The following is an 18,092-nucleotide window of genomic DNA, read 5'->3' as shown; positions in this document are numbered from 1 at the left end:
ACAAAAAACAATAAAACTGTTATGATAATTCCATATTGCTTTTTTGAAATTTATTCATTTTAGAGAGGAGAGAGAGAGAGAGAAGGGGGGAGAGGAGCAGGAAGCATCAACTCCCATATGTGCCTTGACCGGGCAAGCCCAGGATTTTGAATGTTCCGGGTCAACACTATCCACTGTGCCTCCACAGGTCAGGCTCCATATTGCTTCCTGATTGGCATCCTCACTTGCACTTTTTTTCACCTATGGATGGAATGAAATTTACTATAGGCACTTAGAATATGCTGTTGTGCAGATGAACGTTAAATAAGAGTAAGAAATGTAAATTTGTGATTTCCACATTGGGCAGCTGCCCAGGTGCCCACCTTAGAGTGAACTCTGATTAGAAGGGCCGTTTTAACAACCAGTTCACCGAACTCAACAAAAAATTAGGTATTGGTTCTGCCGAACTGGTGTGAACTGGCTGAATCCCACCATTGCCTCCAAGGTTAGGCTCCCTGTCCTATGGCAGCCTGAGTCCACTCACTGGTCAGTGCCTAAATAAAAAAGTAAAGCCTCCTTGCTTCAATTCAGGACAACTCTGAAGAGCCATCCAAGTTCCATACCTCTCACTGGGATTAGCCCAGGCCTCTGTTCCAGCTGTCTTCAGTTCCTTTGCCCAGCCCTGCACCTTTTAGTCTCTCACAAGTAACTTCCTCCAAGTCTGTTATCTAGGACCCTCTCTTTTAGCTTTATTATAAAAACTAGGAATATCGGTTCTGGGCAGTTGGCTCAGTGGTAGAGAGTCAGCCTGGCATGTGGAAGTCCCAGGTTCAATTCTTGATCAAAGCACACAGGATAAGCACCCATCTGCTTCTCTACCCCTCCTCTCTCTCACCTCTCTCTCCTCTTCCTGCAGCCATGGCTCTTTTGGAGCGAGTTGCCCCAGATGCTGAGGATGACTACATAGCCTTACTTCAGGTGCTAAGAAGAGCTGGGTTGCTGAGCAATGGAGCAATGCCCCAGATGGGCAGAGCATCACCCCCTAGTGGGCTTGCCAGGTGGATCCCGGTTGGGGTGCATGAGGGATTCTGTCTCTGCCTCCCTTCCTCTCACTGAATTAAAAAAAGTAAAAATAATAATTAGGAATAATAAATGTAAACTGCCTAGCCCAAATCTCAGCACACTGTGAACACTAGGAAAATAGTACTTATGGTTTACCTTCATTACATGGGACATTGAGACACATAGGGAAAAGTTTGATTTTTGTAGAAGGTACAGACATTTTCATATGGCTGTTGCTGTTACCCATCCATGTTATAAAGGTAAGAATAAAGTATAAAAATCCTACCAAATCATTATAAAAAATATAATGATTGCCTAAATTTCTTTCTAACAACTTTCTAAATAAGTTCAGGATAGATGCATAACTTAAAACATGCTTATTTTCAGATTTTTCATAGGAACTGTGTCAGAGGTGTTCTTTTCATGCACTTATGACCTGTAGTTTACACCATGTAAATGCAAACAAACAAAAAATTGACTGAATCTTGACTTAATGCTTATACCCAGATATCTTTTTCTTTCTTTTTTTTTTTTTTTTAAATGAGAGGCCGGGAGACAGACTCCCTCATGTGCCCTGACCAGGATCCACCCAGTGACCCTGGTCTGGGGCCAATGCTGCAATCAATATGAATCAGCCAGCTACCCTCAGTGCCTGAGGCTGACCCTATGACTAACTGAGCCACTGGCTGCCAGAGGGAAATAAAGAGAAGGGAGAGGGGGAGGGGAAGAGAAGCAGATAGTTACTTCTCATGTGTGCCTTGACTGGGAATGGAACCGGGACATCTGACACAGAGCCTACGCTCTATCCACTGAGCCAACTGGCCAGGGCCATACCCAGATATCTTGATAGAGGATTTCTTTTTCTTTTTTTTTTTTTTTTTTTTTTTTTTTTTTTAAGATTTTACTGTTTATTGATTTTAAATGGGAGAGAGAGACAAAGGCAGGGGAGGAGCAGGAAGTATCAACTTGTCGTTGCTTCTTATATGTGTCTTGACCAGACAAGCCCAGGGCTTTGAACTGGTGACCTCAGCATGCTTTATCCACTGTGCCTCCACAGGTCAAGTGGTAGAGGATTTCCAATAACCTTAATTTTTAGATGATTTTACCTGAGTGTCAAGATTATTTCTTTTTCCCGCAATCAAATACATAAAATTTACTAATGGGAAACTATTATAGATTATCTTTGCATTATAGATGGTAGTTTTTAGTGTCAACTGAAGGTCAGGTGTTGGTGTCATTTCAACACCAACAGGAATTCCCAGTTTGTGGTGCAGTGAAGAAGTAAACGTTTTAGTGCAAAGAGCTCAATTGTGACACAGCAGGCTATGAAAACAGTATTGCTGTTAGGAGGCCCCAGGGCAAGGTCCCTCTCCAGCTAGGCAGCTCTGCTCTGTTCCTTGCTGGTCTGCCCTGATCTGTGCCAGTCTGCTCTAACATGTGCTGGTTTTCTCTGGAGAGAGAGCTTTGGGGTTTCAGCTCTAGCTAGGGAAAGGCAGTCTTCACTGGAAAGGGAAAATGTACTTTCAGAATCAGGGCTGAGTTTGACTTATACAGACAGAAGCCCTCACCCCTGGTCCCTGACTGGTCTGTCCTCATGCAAAGGAAGACGCCAAATCCTCACAGTTTGATCGGTCCATAGAACACTGTCCTGATTGGTCATAATGGAGCCTGCTCTGATTTGTCATTGAAGCAGCTGATGGGGATATGGCTCCTTATCTCCAATTAGATGTGGAAAGTCTCGGTATTCTTGGTAGAAACAGGATTCAAGAAACGCATTTATAAGGGCTGGCTTAGATGACAGGAACACAGTGCAAGCAGACAGCTTAGTGCAGGCTTCTCCCTGAAGTGCAGTTTGCAAGAGAGGCCCCTGTATAGACATGGTTGCTAGGCTGTTTTTTAAAATTTGAGCCCTGTTAGCCACCTGGAGCCCTTTTAGTAGGTATCTTCTTTCTCAAGATCCACTTTAATAAGAAAATAACTACAAAACTGAGAATAATGTGAGCATATGAAAGGAATATAGCCTGGAGGGAGGGGAGGACAGCTTCCTATTTATTTGTTTATTTATTTATTGGTGAGAGGAGGGGAGATAGGCAGACTTTTGCCTGTGCCCTGACCAAGATCCCCCTGTCAACTTCTGTCTGGGGCCAATGCTCAAGTACTGAGCTATTTTTAGCACCTGAGGATGATTCTTGGACCAACTGAGCTATTCACAAGCTATCCTCAACACTGGGCCCATGCTCAAACAAATTGAGCCACTGGCTGAGGGAGGAGAAGTGATAAAGAAGGAGGAGAGGGAGGAGGAAAGAAGCAGATGGTCACTTCTCCTGTGTGCCCTGACCGGAAATAACACCTGGGACATTCGTACACCGTGCCGATGCTCTATCCACTGAGCCACCAGCCAGGGCCTGTTTAAAAGTTTCCCTTTTAAACATTGGTCTCATGAATAGAGGAATGTACCATTGTATTTAGGAAGCAGTACAATACAAATATAGTTGTGTGAGGTATTTTTGTAAGTTGTATGTGTACATATGTGCATGTGTAAATCTTAATTTTTAGACATGGTTGATTATGGAACAACTAGTATGTAATGCAGGATGTTTGTATGGGAGGACTTTAAAGATGATTCTCTTGAATCATCATATACTAGTTATCACACAGAAGTAAAAGATAACATTTTAAATATTATCTAAGAACCACTTTGAGATTGTGCCCCAGGGTGTAAGGTCAATCTTTTCCTGAGGAAAAGATTTGACAGATATTCTAATGTAGCAAGTTCAGAGGTGATAGAGTACGTCAGAGGAAAACAACCTCTAATGCAAGTCACTTCTTTACTAAACGGCTGATTTTTTCCCTTTTATGGGGAAGAAGTTTTAGACAAATAGTGTTATGACTATCTTTTATGACTGTAACTACCTGTTGCCACATCTGTATGAAATAGTTAAGTAGTTCCGTATACTCTAAATTTTTTACCTGTTTTGTTTTAAGTAGAAAAGTGCTTGATTCCATGTTTTGAAGAATTCTTGTATCCCAAAGAAGTCCTTAAACGTGACCATACATATTAGGTATGGCTTTTATAGTGTTGCTGCCAGTATGAGCAATTGTATGAGTACTGTATAATTTACCCACAGTAAAAGCTTTATGACCACATGAATATAATTCCTTGAGCAGTGGAAGGTGTTTATTTTTCACAATTAGTATGTCCTCCTTGCGCAAAACCCTCAGCTGCTAGCATGGAAGAACCCAGAAAACTTAAGGCTTGATACTACTCACTGAAAATCAAAATTTCCTAAATTATTTGTTCTATGCAAGAATCTCTCCCTCGTGAAGACAGTACTGACCAGTTATAGACATAAAAATGAGTCGTTGATAGCCAGTTTCGGGAGGAAGGACAAGCTGGTAGAATTCTGTCCTGAACAGTTCCCCGCAGAGCGGGGCTCCAGAGAGGTAAGATCTCGGTCGGTTTCTGGTGGTCGTTCTTTTGTTTGACTCTATTACAATCCAGGAAACAATTCCAGTCTTTTTTTCCCCTTTGCTATCTTTAAAGGAACTACTCCATATTTTTAAAAAATATTTAATTTTTAAGGCTTAAGAAATAATAAAGTTTGAACAAGGCTGCAGAGCTTCATTTGGCAGATGGCCCCTCTCTTCCCCAAACAAGAATTTACATTAATTCATTTACTATATATATTTTTTTCCTCCCCTCCCTCCAAGTTAGAAGCAGGGAGGCAGTCAGACAGACTCCCACATGCACCCGACAGGGATCCACCCGGCACGCCCACCAGGGGGTGTTGCTCTGTTGTGGCCAGAGCCACTCTAGTGTCTGAGGTGGAGGCCACAGAGCCATCCTCAGTGCCCGGGCCAACTTTGCTTCAGAGGAGCCTCAGCTGCAGGAGGGGAAGAGAGAGATAGAAAGGAAGGCAAGAGGGAAGGGTGGAGAAGCAGATGGGCACTTCTCCTGTGTTCCCTGACCGGGAATCGAACCTGGGATTTCCACACACTGGGTGGACATTGTACCACTGAGCCAACTGGCCAGGGCCTACCTACTTAATGAATATGTTTAATGGTCCTTATGTGATGGGCCCTTTTCTGGGCTCAGAGAAACAGTGTACAGGGCAGACATAATCCCTACCTTATTGAGCTCTCTAGCAGCATAGTTTTCTTAAGAAACATTAACATTTTGTGGGCGGCATTTGGTAATTTTTATATGCCAGAACCCTTTTGAGGGAATACTCGTTTATCTTAGGGCCTTGGCTCCTCATTTGTTAAATGAGGAACTTGGACTAGATGATCTCTAAAGTTCTTTTCCATTCATAACTTCCATAATATTTTGCAAGTTGGAACCTGGTTTGTCATTAGAGCCTTAGGCAACTCCGCCCACATCCCTGTCAATCAATATATTACAGAAAGTTTTATAGGAGATATTGGCAAGGATAATGACATAGATAGGTAATAAATAATATCAAATGCTGCAGGAAACTCAGATGACTTAAGGACAGTTTGAGGACCATTTCTCTTAGTAATTAAGAAGACATTGCTGACCATAGTATGAACAGTTCCGTTGGAATAATAGATTAGACTTTGATCCCTTTGGGTTAAGAACTGAATAAATATAGGTACTGCCTATTCCTTTGAGACCTTTTAGTGTTAAAATGGGAAAATGTTAAAACTTAGCATTATGACTACTAAGGAAAATAGTCAAAACTTACTTTCCTATACATACTTGTTTCTAGATATGTGAATTTCCCTGTTTTAAGTTGTTACCTTGGGAAATTTATCTAGCATTTATATTGATATTAATCAGATAATGAATGGTCAAGTACTATGTGATAGAGTTGGAAGATAATCAGCATAACTGCTGAATCATTTAATATTGCTTATTTGCCACTTCAGAAAAATATTTCTTTCCCAGGAAATAGAAGAAAGTGCTATATTTTTGTAAAGAGTAAGTTGATATCCTTGTATGATTCTTTCAAGAAATGGGAATTTTGCTAACTTACCTTTTAAAGGAAATATTAATGGTGTTCTACCTAAATGAGCAGAATAGTGAGTAATATGGATAAATTGTACCTACACTGGATGTCCCAATCCTTAGAATCTCTTGTAAAACCTAAGACTTGAATGAAGTTTCCCTTATTCTGGGTTTCTGACCACTACCTGTTATATTCTTTTATAGAAGAAACAACTACATGGTACAGAGCAGATGTTTTAACCTGAGGTTATTGTCTGGGCTCTTCAGAGAGTCTATGTTCCCCATGAAATTGTTTTGTATGTACATTTTTCTGGGGAGGAGATCTATGACCCAAATAAGTTAAGGATCTCTGCTCTGGAGAGGAAAAGGAAAAGGGAAATTTAAGAATATTCTTTCACTTGCCAAACTTTCCTGTGTAGCATTAAGAACTATGGGAGTGTGAAACAAGTGCTGTATTTTTATGTTTTGTTTTGGCGGGGGAGGGGGGTGTTTGGTTGATTTTAAAGGACTTAGGTGACTGGCAAGTCAGTTTGCCAGATTTAATGTATAGAAAACCTAAGAAAATAGGTAAAAGTTCTGCTGGCCCCAGAGTCTTTCTTAAAGATAATAAATGAATGTGGTGTGTTATGTTGCCACAATTAACTAAGAGCAGCTAGTAACTGTCAAAGTAAAGTAGTAATTAAGTTTAAAGGAAGAAGATAAATTTATTTCACAGAGTTTTTGGGTTTTTTGCTTCAAACTATATATCTGCTTAGGCTGAGGTATTGTTTTCAACCCTTCTATAATCAGTCACTGGAGATTTGCTCCCAGTGTAATTTCCCCTCTCTCTTGTGGAATATAATATGTGATTTTTAAGACTTTGTTTGCAAACAGGTGTATTCTTTAATCATTTGGGTTGAAAGAATATCAAATTTGTCGTAGTTAGTTGACAGAATGTTAAGATAACTATGTAATCCATTTCTAGTATGGCCAGTTTGGCAACTACATTTGAGAATCTGTTTCACGGCTTGTTTTTTCTTACAACATTGTTTCCTGCTATTATAACCAAGCTGTCCTCCCTGCAGTTGGACTTTATTTTTTCATCTGACATCTTAAACTGATTGTGCCAGTCAATGTTTTCTACACAATATGTTTATATAACTATTACGCCTTATTTCTATTTCTCCTTGTTGTATACCCTGTCCCACCTGTAGTCAGTTCTGTTAGAACAGTGGTTTTGTCATGGTGCTCATTTTATGATTGAATGAAATGGGGTAAATTTTGAGAAAATGATTGAGCCAGTAGCAGAATTAGTTGGCATATGCCCATATGATTTGCTTAGCTTGCTTTCTATCTTGGCATACCATGGAAGAATTCAGTTCTTCCTATTTCCTGACGGCCAAAGGAGGAATTGGAGGACACTGAAGCAAAAGAAACATTATTTTTACTTCAAAGGTAGTTTAATTAATGTCAGAAAGGGCTTTGATGAAACCACTGGCCCTACTTACAGATCTTATTTTCCAAGCCTTTCATTATATTATTTGCCCTTTTCTGAACTCTACAATTTCCCTCTTTTGTAGCTGGTTCGATGCCCAGAACTGAATGCTGTGCTCCAGCTGTGGCCTCACCGGTGCTGAATAGAGAGGAAGAGCCACCTTCATAGCTTACATGTGATTCCTCTGCTTATACAACCCAATACTGGATTTACTTACTTTGGCAAGATAGCTGCATTGTGCACTGTATTTAATGTTACGTGTACTGTAATCCTGGGTCTTTCTCTGCATTGCTGCCCTTAAACCCCCAGTCCTGCCCATCTAAAATTCCTGCTTTGTTTACCTCCCCCTCACCCCCCACCCCTGTAGATTCCCCTTACATTCATCCACAATGAATGTCATCTTTATTCTCCCATTTCTTTTTGCTCTAGTCTTGAACTTTGGCAAAACTTTCCTTCTATCTATAAATTGTCAGTTGTCAGCCATCTTATTTTTCTCCCTGCTTTGGTAATGGGACATCTTTCGAATCTTTTCTCTGGTTCTTTTCCTGGTGTAGTCATTAAACATTTGGCACAGTGGATTTAGTAAGCATTTCCTGGCATTTTTTCCAAATCAAATACCTATGAACACCTCTGATTTGGCCCCCTAATAGGTAGTTAGCCTACACTTTAGTTCCTCTATCCAGGTTTCCTTGACTCCTCCTGACCTCTGTCCCTATGACCTCATTCAAGATGCAGTGTGTCTCACAGCCCTTCCCACAAGGAGGAGACAGTAACCTCATTTTACCCTGGAAATTTCTAGCAATAAGGAAAGTGTTCTTTTAATTGTAAATAAAATAGTCTTTAATAACGTTGAGCAAATTTCTTCTCTTGTGAGATCTTAGTTTTTAAAAAAAGTATTAGAGGTTCAATTACTAAATTTCTAAGATGAGTGAAGAAAAGGAAGAAGGAAGGGAAGCAAGGTTTTTGTACTGAGGAGGAAATAGGAAATGGTTCTCGGAGAAAAGCTCAACTGAGGATCCTGTTGGGTTTGGTTCAGTCTGAAATGGGAGGTGAGACTTCATTTTTCATAGATTCTGGAGCATTATCTTAGTTTTTGATTCAGAGCAGGCTTTTAAGTTGGTTTATTTAGACACATGCAATCATTTAAGTGTATGCTTCAGTTAGTCATTTAGTATGTGGAAGCTGTAGCCTGTCTGATTTTTTGAGTGATAAGAATTTGAAGGTCTCTGTATGTCCCTTTTGTCCATTTCTAAAATCCCTCTAGTTTAACTAAATCCTAGTGTTTTTTATAGTAGCAGTCAAGGTGATGTTTGAGTTCTTACTTTTTTTTCTTTTTTAGTTAATGTGTTCTATCAAAACAGCCTCTCCTTGGAGCTGTAGTCTTGACTGAACCCAGAGGTGTCTCCTGTGTATTTATGCTTTCAGAGAGTTCAATCAATTTGGAAATCTTTTCAACATTATTTCATTATATCAAATTTTATCATAATGATTTAGGATTACCAAACATTTTTTCCTTTACCCCGATTAGACATTTTACCTATCAGCATATTAACTATTAAAGTGTGTCACACAAGTATACTACCAAGTAAGGAATATAAAATATATCACCTTACTGTTCTTCCATATCTAAAATCATTAGCTATTGCTAGTTTTCTTATTCACAATTATATAAGCCAAGTCAAAATTTTAGCTCAATTTGTTGGTTTCAAAGAAAGTACATCTTTCCTGTGGTTTCCCACTGTATTGTCAGAGATTGGTGGCTTTGATTATGCCTACGTCATGTCCTGATAAGGAACATTAGTTGTATTTCCTGACTTCTGAAGTAACCCTCAGTGACAGAGTTGACCAGTCTCTTCTGTGTGCTGAATGCTTTTCTCCAGGAAGCCAGGCAGTGGTAGTGTGGTTTACATCTCCATTTATGGCTCTGGAAGGGTGAAGGGGACATGGCTGGGACTCTCCCTGTATGGTCCTTGGAGGAGTCAGAAAGAATGGTTGGGGTGTTCTTGGAGGCAGCAACTAGACATTGTGAGATAAAAATAAATTAGCAAGAGATGTTTGCAATTCCAATTCCAGTCTCTGCTAGGAGGGCAGAGGACACTGGGAAAAGGGAGTGTATAGAAAGTCTGCTGAGATCTGCCGCAGGCATCTGTCTCCTTTTCTTGGAAGGGCTGCCCCTGACACATTTCCCAAGTTCATTTATTCTAGAAAGTGTTGCTATGTACTTGTTACTATCCTTGACAAAGAGAAGGAAGGAACACTTTTAAAGAGTGTATTAGCAGAAACCTTAGTTCTTTAAGTCATCATTTGAGGCACCAGAAGAGATCTGAGAGGAAGAATGAGGAAGGTGCTATCCAGAGATTAGGCCGGCTGGTATTAGGACAGGGTGATGCTAATCACCACTCCATTTATGTCTGAGAAATATCATTATATGTGTCATGCTTTTATTATTCCTTTTGCCCATCTGGACTTCTGGCATCAAGGGACAGATTTACAACATATTTGACAGAGTGTTTTCTTTTGATTTGTGAGCTGTGATTTGAAAGTACTGAACTTTCATGGAGGCTCTATAAAGATTTTTGAGTTGTTTTAGTTTGGTAAGAACAGGTAATGTATTGGGGTGTGGAAAGTAATCTCATATTTAGGAGAAATTTACAGTCTGGCTAATGCATATACATTAAGTCTGAGGTGAACTGGGTTTGCACAGGTGTGTTAGGAAGTATTTGGGAGCCACCAGAGCCAACGGGTCTTGTCTCAAGAAAACTCTCGGCGTGAAATCCAGTAAAGTGGAAGGAACAATGGGAGGCAGAGGTGGGGTAGAGAGTGAATGCAACTAAATTAAATTTTGAAGCTGGACCTAAGTCCTTGATTTATATTTTGCAATATCATATAAGATAGCATAAGTTGTGCCATTAAACTAAGGAAACTGGCTAATAATAATAAGTATACCTTAGAAGACCATAAAGAAAATTGAAGGGTTAGACAAGATAATAAAAGTATTCAGGTTTTGTATGTGGACTTGCATAATGATATTTATTTGCTGTGAGCTACAAGGCAGGAAAAGAAGTGAAATAACACCTCTCCACCCCACTTCCTCCCCCAAAAAGATATTATTGGTCTCATTGGTTGGTTTTGTTTGGCTGGCATTTTGAGTTGATAGAATAGACTGGTTTTATTGGCTGATTTTTAGACATAGGTATTAGTGTATTGTTTCTTGAGACTGGACTCTGTAGCATATTGATTTGACCTCTTTTAAATTTTAGCAACATCCCCAAAGATAGATAGAGTTAGTAAGGAATATGGACTGTGTAAGGAATATGTTTAGGCAATTGTTTTGACCCTGTATTTCTTCTTAATCAAAAGTAAGGAAAGTTATATTCTTTGCTTTGGGAAATTCTTCTTTCTGTCCTCCTTCCCTCACTTTTTCCAAATTCTGGCACAATAGCAGCTCTGTCTCTTCTGTGGCAGGTGTGCATCCTATTGGCTGGCTGGTATTTCTTGTTTTCTTTTTCTTTTTTTTTAATTCTTTTTAAGTGGGGGAGGGTATAAAATATGTGTATGGGATACATGCAATAATGTTGTAATGGTTTCTTGTTTAATGGATAATTAATTGCAAAATTATTGTTTGAATTATAACATGTTTGAGTAAATGCTAAATTAGTATTTTTTTCTAATATAATAATGAATTTGAAATCTAGCATTCCTGTAACAATGTGTCTGTGTTTGTCTGTTTATGTCTGTCTAATAGTAATTAATATCTGTGGTCCATAACTGGAAGAGGAAGTACAGCTTTAAAGGAATAACAAAAGACTTTGTGTCTTAGACCCTTCGCAGGTGTTACAGTCGGGTGAAAGAACATGGTGTTGGGAAAAGAAAGAGCAGTTACACATTTGAACAGTTGGAACAGGTGTTTGGTCAGGGAGGATGGGATGCTCAGCCCTGCCAGCCTGTACTTATTAACAGTAGTGGCTTGTACCAGGAGCTGGAGTCAGATGGCAGCACTATGGAGGAGTATTCACAGGAGGACTGGGGAAACCACAGTCAGGATCTCCATGGCTACCCAACAGATCAGGAATTGGGTAAGAAAGCCAATATATATGCTACTCGTGTGTGTCTATATATATATATATATATCTATGTGCACCGGGACTGGTACTGTTCCCACTGTCAGCACAAAGCATATAGCCAGTGTATTGGGGGCACTTTGGGTGCCCTTGGTTTAGCCTTAAACTGCCAGCAAGTGCTTGCTGTTGGGTCATTTGGTGATTTGAGTACCAGCTAACTTCCTAAACACACAAAAGAATTCCTCTTTCTGAGCTAAAAGGAAGCTTGGTGACAGAACCGCTGCAATTTTAAATAGCCCGCACCTCGTTCTGTGAGGCTGCCACGAGCATTGGCTCTGGCTCGCATTGGCTCTGGCTCGGTGGCTGTAGATGGAACTTTTTCTGCCTTTCTCCCAAGTCCTTTTGTTTTTCTGTATGTAATTTGGAAAAGTGCCCCTCCGAGACTTCAGTCAGAACAAAATATGAAGGGAAGCCTCGGTTTATCTTAAAAAGGGCTCATATTTGAGTTTTATCAGCAGTCATATTCCTTCAGACTTCATTAAGGATCCCATCCCAACAATAGCTGTAATGATTTAGCCACAGTCTTAACATTAAAAATGGAAATAAAACTCCTGGTCATTGACCATAGCTCGGTTGGTGTTAGAGCATCGTCCCAAAGCACAGAGACTGCCGGTTCGATCTCCAGTCAGGGAACATTAGGAAAAGCTCAATGTTCCTATCTCTCTCTCTCTCTCTCTCTCTCTCTCTCTCTCTCTCTCTCTCTTTCTTCCCCTTACTTTCTTGCTAAAGTCAATTAAAGTTTAAAAAAACAACAACAACCTCCTGGCCATCAAATCTGAACTTGTGTGGCCTAATTAAGAGAGTATGTGTAAGTTGGTTTTTGTAGTTAATGCTCCAGAATTGATTTTCATGATTTGGAAGTACTGATCAAGTTTCTGCTGCAGCTATTGTACCTTAATAGCAAGTTGTATAAAGAGTACTCACCTTTAAGTAAATGTTGTTACTCCTGTGAGGTTCTCAGGCAACCCCCAGGAAAAGGTAGTAGGAACCACACTTTCAGTGTAGTTCCTCAGCTCAAGATAGAAGTCCAAGGGACACTGTTTTACAGAATTCCTGATGACAGAGAAATGCTAATTTAAAAGAAACAGGGTTAAATGCTAGTATTTCTTATGAATGATGTTTTTTGTTTAATTTCTCAAATATTAGAAGAGAGAGGGAGAGAAAAAATTGTTTAAGGCTAACACAATTTGAGAGAGATGTAAAAAATAAAAAGGGCAGATGCTAAGTGATTACTACCTCTTAATTTCAAAACAATAACAAGGCTAAATTACTTTGGCATCCCATAACTCTGGTTTTGCCATAGAAAGTAAAGTCACCAAATTCTTTGGGAAATAATAACATGCAGAATATGTTAATCCTTATATTGGAAAAATAATTGCCCTGTAAAATCTACATAGTAAATCTAAACATTGCAGAATTATTTTCATTTTTTGAATTAATTTTAATGGGGTGACATTGATCAATCAGGGTACATAGGTTTAGAGAAAACATCTTCAGGTTATTTTGACATTTGATTATGTTGCATACCCCCACCCAAAGTCAAATTGTCTTTGGTCACCTTCTATCTGGTTTTCTTTGTGCCCCGCCCCTCCCTCAACCCCCCCCCCCCATAACCACCACACTCTTGTCCATGTCCCTGAGTCTCATTTTTATGTCCCGCCTATGTATGGAATTATTTTCATTCTTGTTCCTTTAAAAATCATGTTTGCAGCAAAATTAAGCTTTAAGCTCCTACTTACAAACCTACTGGTGACCTTGAAAAATTTTATACTTGTAGAGCTGGTTTCTGATCCTGCATATAAATGTATGCATCTCATTATATGAGTTATATTTTTAAATCTGGCATTGGGCAGTGTTTGAAAGTAGAGTTAGGTCTGTGAATTGGAAAGTGTGGAATGAGCAGTAAACATATATCTACTTATCTACATAAATGTATGACACCACTTAGGAAAATATAATTTGTTTCAAAAACTTTGCTTTTCAGATGAAATGCCTGTCACAAAGAGAACATTAAAAATAAAACAAGAGTCTTCTGAAGAAGCACAGTAAGTAGATACTTCCATTTCTACAAAGTGTATTTAAGTTTAATGGGAAGATGCTCCCTCAGCCATTTCACTGAGGAGCATGTCTAGTCATTCTTCCTTATTTTCTTAGCTTAAGGTTTCCAGTGGTTAATCTAAAATGTTGAGACTTTTGTGTATAACAAGAAGAAATGAATGTTACATGAAAATAAGCACGTTATTGTGTTAACCTGTGTATGGATGTGGATACCTGGATGTTTAAATGAGGTAGAAAGGTGAGTCACCGGATCCTGAGTTTATCTGGTTTTCGGTGAAATAACAGGAGGCCTAGAGAAACACTTAAATTTCTTATCATATTACATATTGGGAATCAAGAGCCAGTTCTTAGATGACCTCGTTATGCATTTGGAAAAGAAAGCAGTGACAGGTTGAAAGACTAAAGAAGTCCAAGGGCCAGGGTCCTTCACTGGCGGGCCATCTGATCTTTCCCCTGAGAGTTTAGCATTATCTCTTCTTTAAGGACCTCACCGTACTCTGAGTTTCCAGTGATACTATGTTTGCAGTTCTTTTAAATAAATTTAAGTAAGTCTCTGGTGAAATTTAATTATTGAGGGGACTAGATTTAAAGACTAAGGAGGAAAGTGAGGAACATCACTGTTTGCACCTGGCAGCTTTGGAGCAGCCCCCGCCCACTTGTTCTGATGCGCTTTCCTCACACACCTGGTCCTGAGGTTTGAGAGATGGTGGAGAAAAAGTAAAAAAGGAAGACGTAAAGTGGAGAGGACTATGATAGATAACAAGCAACACAACAAAGAAATACTGTTAGTTATTTTTATTCAGTGAACCACCACCACCACCTCTTTAAAATGTTTGTTCCTTTTTCAGAATATCTCTTTGGAACCAAAGAATTCCCAGTGTCAGCTGATTCCGTGTCTGGGGCAAGGGTGAAAGTTTAGGGATCAAGAATTAATTGTTCCCCAAAATTGTAACCATTTCCTACTCATTAAAGTGTATGACTTAAATCAGTGTGTTTAAGGCCATCTCTTGTTGAAAGGTAGGTCTCTTTTAAAATTATGACATCAAAGTGTCCCAAAGGAAGGGTAACTTTGCTGAGTATTTTAAAAAAATGAATCTTTTAAAAATCCATTCCTTCAGATCCCTATCCTCCAAAGAGGCCATCATTTCTTTCACTAAATTGTCCCATGTCCCTTTAACCACGTGGAGTCTGCAGAGGAGACTCAGTTGCCATAACTAGGGGTGAACCCAAACTTCACAGAATTGGTGCCACCAACCCTAAACTACCCAGACTTTTCCCATGGTTGGGATTTCAGAATTCAGGAAATGTGACCATTATCAGGGACAGTTTCAACTCTAGTTCTCCTTGTGCCCCACCACTTTGAGTCTCAAGCCCATGGAGCTGCAGGCTGATCAAGGGGACAGGAAACTGAACAGGCTCCGCAGAAATATTTAGCCTGTGCTGCCTCTTCTCCAGGTGTAAGCTCACATTTTATTCTCCAGTGCTGGTTTCCTCAGTGCTATTCCTTACTGATGATTTAGGGCTCTGATAGTGCTGAGTAAAATAATTCATTTGGGCATTGGATTTATTTCTCTGTAGGTGTGGTGTAAGTGGGATCACCCTCAACTACCTGATGTAACCTATAGTAAAATACCATCCTTCATCCATGAAGAAGAGTCACGTATTCTCCTTTATTCAACATTTATATATCAAGTACTAACTGTATGTAAGGCATTGGGATACATCAGTAAGCAAAAATCTCTGCCTTCCATCTCAACTCCGTAGCCTCATCCTCCTTGAGATCAGTAAAATATTTCAAAAGAGACAAGGAAGGATGGTGGCTATAAAAGACAGTTGTTTTTCTTAAAGCATTGACCCATGCAGAAACATAGTCCTATATCTTAACCTCACAAGCAGCACAGTATAAATATTACAAAACTGATTAAGTGCTGCTCTAGCTGGTTGGCTCAGTGGTAGAGCATCAGCCCAGTGTGTGGATGTTCCAGGTTCAATTCCCAGTCAGGGCACACAGGAGAAGCGACCATCTGCTTCTCCACCCCTCCCCCTCTCACTTCTCTCTTTCTCTCTCTTCCCCTCCTGCAGCCATGGCTTGATTGGAGTGAGTTGGCCCTGGGTGCTGAGGATGGCTCCATGGCCTTGCCTCAGGCACTAAGAAGAGCTCAGTTGCTGAGCAACAGAGAAATAATAATTAAGATGTTCATTATTTTAAGTGATACTAGATGCCTTTCTGAGTACACATTCTTCACTTGCTTTTGGTAGTTAGGTTTGAAGGCCATCATGTGTGTTATAGTAGCTACTTAAAACAATTATGGTCCTTGGATTTCTGAAGTTGTAGGGTCTTATATATATATCAATAGTTGCTAAGATTAATACAGCCAGCCTGTATAAATCATGGAAAGCAGTTTATCATTAATTTGTAGGAACTTCCTAGGGGAGAGTGTTTTTCAGATTTTAATACTGTGTTTATCTAGACCTGCCCTATTTTGGAAGCTACTAATCATGTGTGTTTAATTGTGATTTCAAATTATAATTAGAACTTTAATACCTTACACTAGCCACATTTTAAGTGCTAATGGTTACCATATTGGACAGCACAGATTAGAATATTTTCATCATTGCGGAAAGTTCTGTTGGACAGTGCTGATCCAGATACCTGAGGAATTTGATTTTTATTTCTCATTCTAGGAAGAGAGACATCATGCAAAATATTGTGCAGATTTTGGAATCAGTACAGTTGAAATGGGAACTGTTTCAGAGCTGGACGGACTTTTCAAGGCTTCATCTTTCTAATAAACTGGCCATTTTTGGGATTGGTTATAACACCCGTTGGAAAGAGGATATCCGCTACCATTATGCTGAGATCAGCTCCCAGGTGCCCCTTGGCAAACGACTCCGGGAGTACTTCAACTCCGAGAAGCCTGAGGGACGGATCATTATGACCCGCATGCAGAAAATGAACTGGAAAAATGTTTACTACAAGTTTTTAGAGATCACTATTAGTGAAGCTAGGTGCCTAGAGCTGCACATGGAAATTGACTGGATACCCATTGCCCACTCCAAACCAACTGGTGGGAACGTTGTTCAGTATTTATTGCCAGGAGGCATTCCGAAAAGCCCAGGCCTTTATGCCATTGGCTATGAAGAATGTATTGAGAGGCCCTCTTCGCCCCACATGGAGCAGAGTTCCCTGGACCCAGGAAAGGAAGGCAGAGTTGACTTGGAAACCCTTTCAGCACAAGCCTCATTACAGGTGGAAGTAGAACCCACCCGAATTATCTATTGCTACCTCGGGATTGCTGAGGTGAGGACTCTGCAGCAGTGCTTATTTTTACATTTCCAAGCAAATACCAAAACCTTCAGCAAAGATTGGGTTGGTATTAATGGATTTTTGTCTCAGAACTGCATTGTGGATCCTGGAGTCTCCCCCAAATCCATCTACATCAAGTTTGTGGAAGTAGAGAGGGATTTTCTCTCCGCTGGCTCTTTAGTTGAGTGCCTGGAAAAAGCCATCGGATACCCCTTAAAGTTTAACAACTGAATGTCATCCTTCATAAGGATTGGGTTTTTACCCCCCTCTTCTCACTTCCCATCACCCAGACTGTCCCTTATCCAGATGCTGCCATCAGACTCTTCATGGAAATGTTTTCCACGATTGGGCCAGTACAACTTCTAAAGAATCACAGTAGACTTTGAGCAAACAAAATAGACCTCACCTGACAATGCTCATTTTGAGCAAACAAGATTTACAGCGAAGCTGCATGGTGGGTCAGCTGTTTTTTAAAAACAAAAAATTTTTAAATGGATATTAGAGCCCTAATATAAACAAATGTAGGTACATTCCATATTGGACAAAACTTATACTTTGAGTTTCATATGAAATTGAAAAATTGTATTTTTTCACAATGTTTCATTTTTACACATCTCTATGTCTCTATATAAGCATTATTTACAACCCTGAATAAATAAGCAATAGATAATGACAAGTTAAATCTTGAGTCACAGTAAATAAGACTGTTTTTCAATATCACCTTTAGCTACTATTGTATATAATTTAGTTTCATTTTTTTCACCAACCAAGTGTTTTGCTACTCCCAATCAGTGTTGCCTGCAAAGACCTTTGTTTCTGTGATGTATCAACTTCATGGTTGTATTGACGTTTAAACTTAAAAAAAAAAAATTAAAATAATTCTTGGCCTCTTGGTGTACTGGTTGAGCTTTTTATAGCAGAGTGTGGCCACGTGGGCAGTGAGCACTGTGCTCTGACTTACTGCTAAGAATGAAAAGAAGTCACACAGCAGGATATCTTTCTCTCACCCTCTGCACCCTCTGATCAATGTCATTATTTCTTGGCCATTTTGTATTTCCTTTTTAAAAATGACTGGGATATTCCTTCTGACCCTAAATACATTAATGCATAAAAAACCTTTCA

The 18,092-nt window shown here is 39.6% G+C and overlaps 1 protein-coding gene across 12 annotated transcripts in view; it reads left to right on the top strand.

Moving 5' to 3' along the window:
- Nucleotides 1–17,852, top strand: part of MSANTD2 (Myb/SANT DNA binding domain containing 2) — a 34,801-nt gene extending 16,949 nt beyond the window's left edge. For 2 of the 12 annotated variants that reach the window (XM_066259607.1, XM_066259615.1), the window contains exons 2-4: nt 11,461–11,560; nt 13,590–13,650; nt 16,349–17,852. In XM_066259607.1, the coding sequence (XP_066115704.1) occupies nt 11,461–11,560; nt 13,590–13,650; nt 16,349–17,201 (1,014 nt within the window). In that variant the 3' untranslated portion in view covers nt 17,202–17,852. Of the gene's footprint in view, nt 1–7,569; nt 11,561–13,589; nt 13,651–16,348 lie in introns of those variants that run through there. The other 10 variants (XM_066259614.1, XM_066259605.1, XM_066259613.1 and 7 more) reach the window with 10 other exon arrangements.
- Nucleotides 17,853–18,092: the final 240 nt, after the last annotated feature.

This window comes from Saccopteryx bilineata, chromosome 2 (genome assembly GCF_036850765.1).
Source record: "Saccopteryx bilineata isolate mSacBil1 chromosome 2, mSacBil1_pri_phased_curated, whole genome shotgun sequence".
In the NCBI taxonomy this organism is placed as follows: domain Eukaryota; kingdom Metazoa; phylum Chordata; class Mammalia; order Chiroptera; family Emballonuridae; genus Saccopteryx; species Saccopteryx bilineata.
Note: the sequence above shows the minus strand (reverse complement) of the source record. Positions and strands in the feature narration are given on the sequence as shown.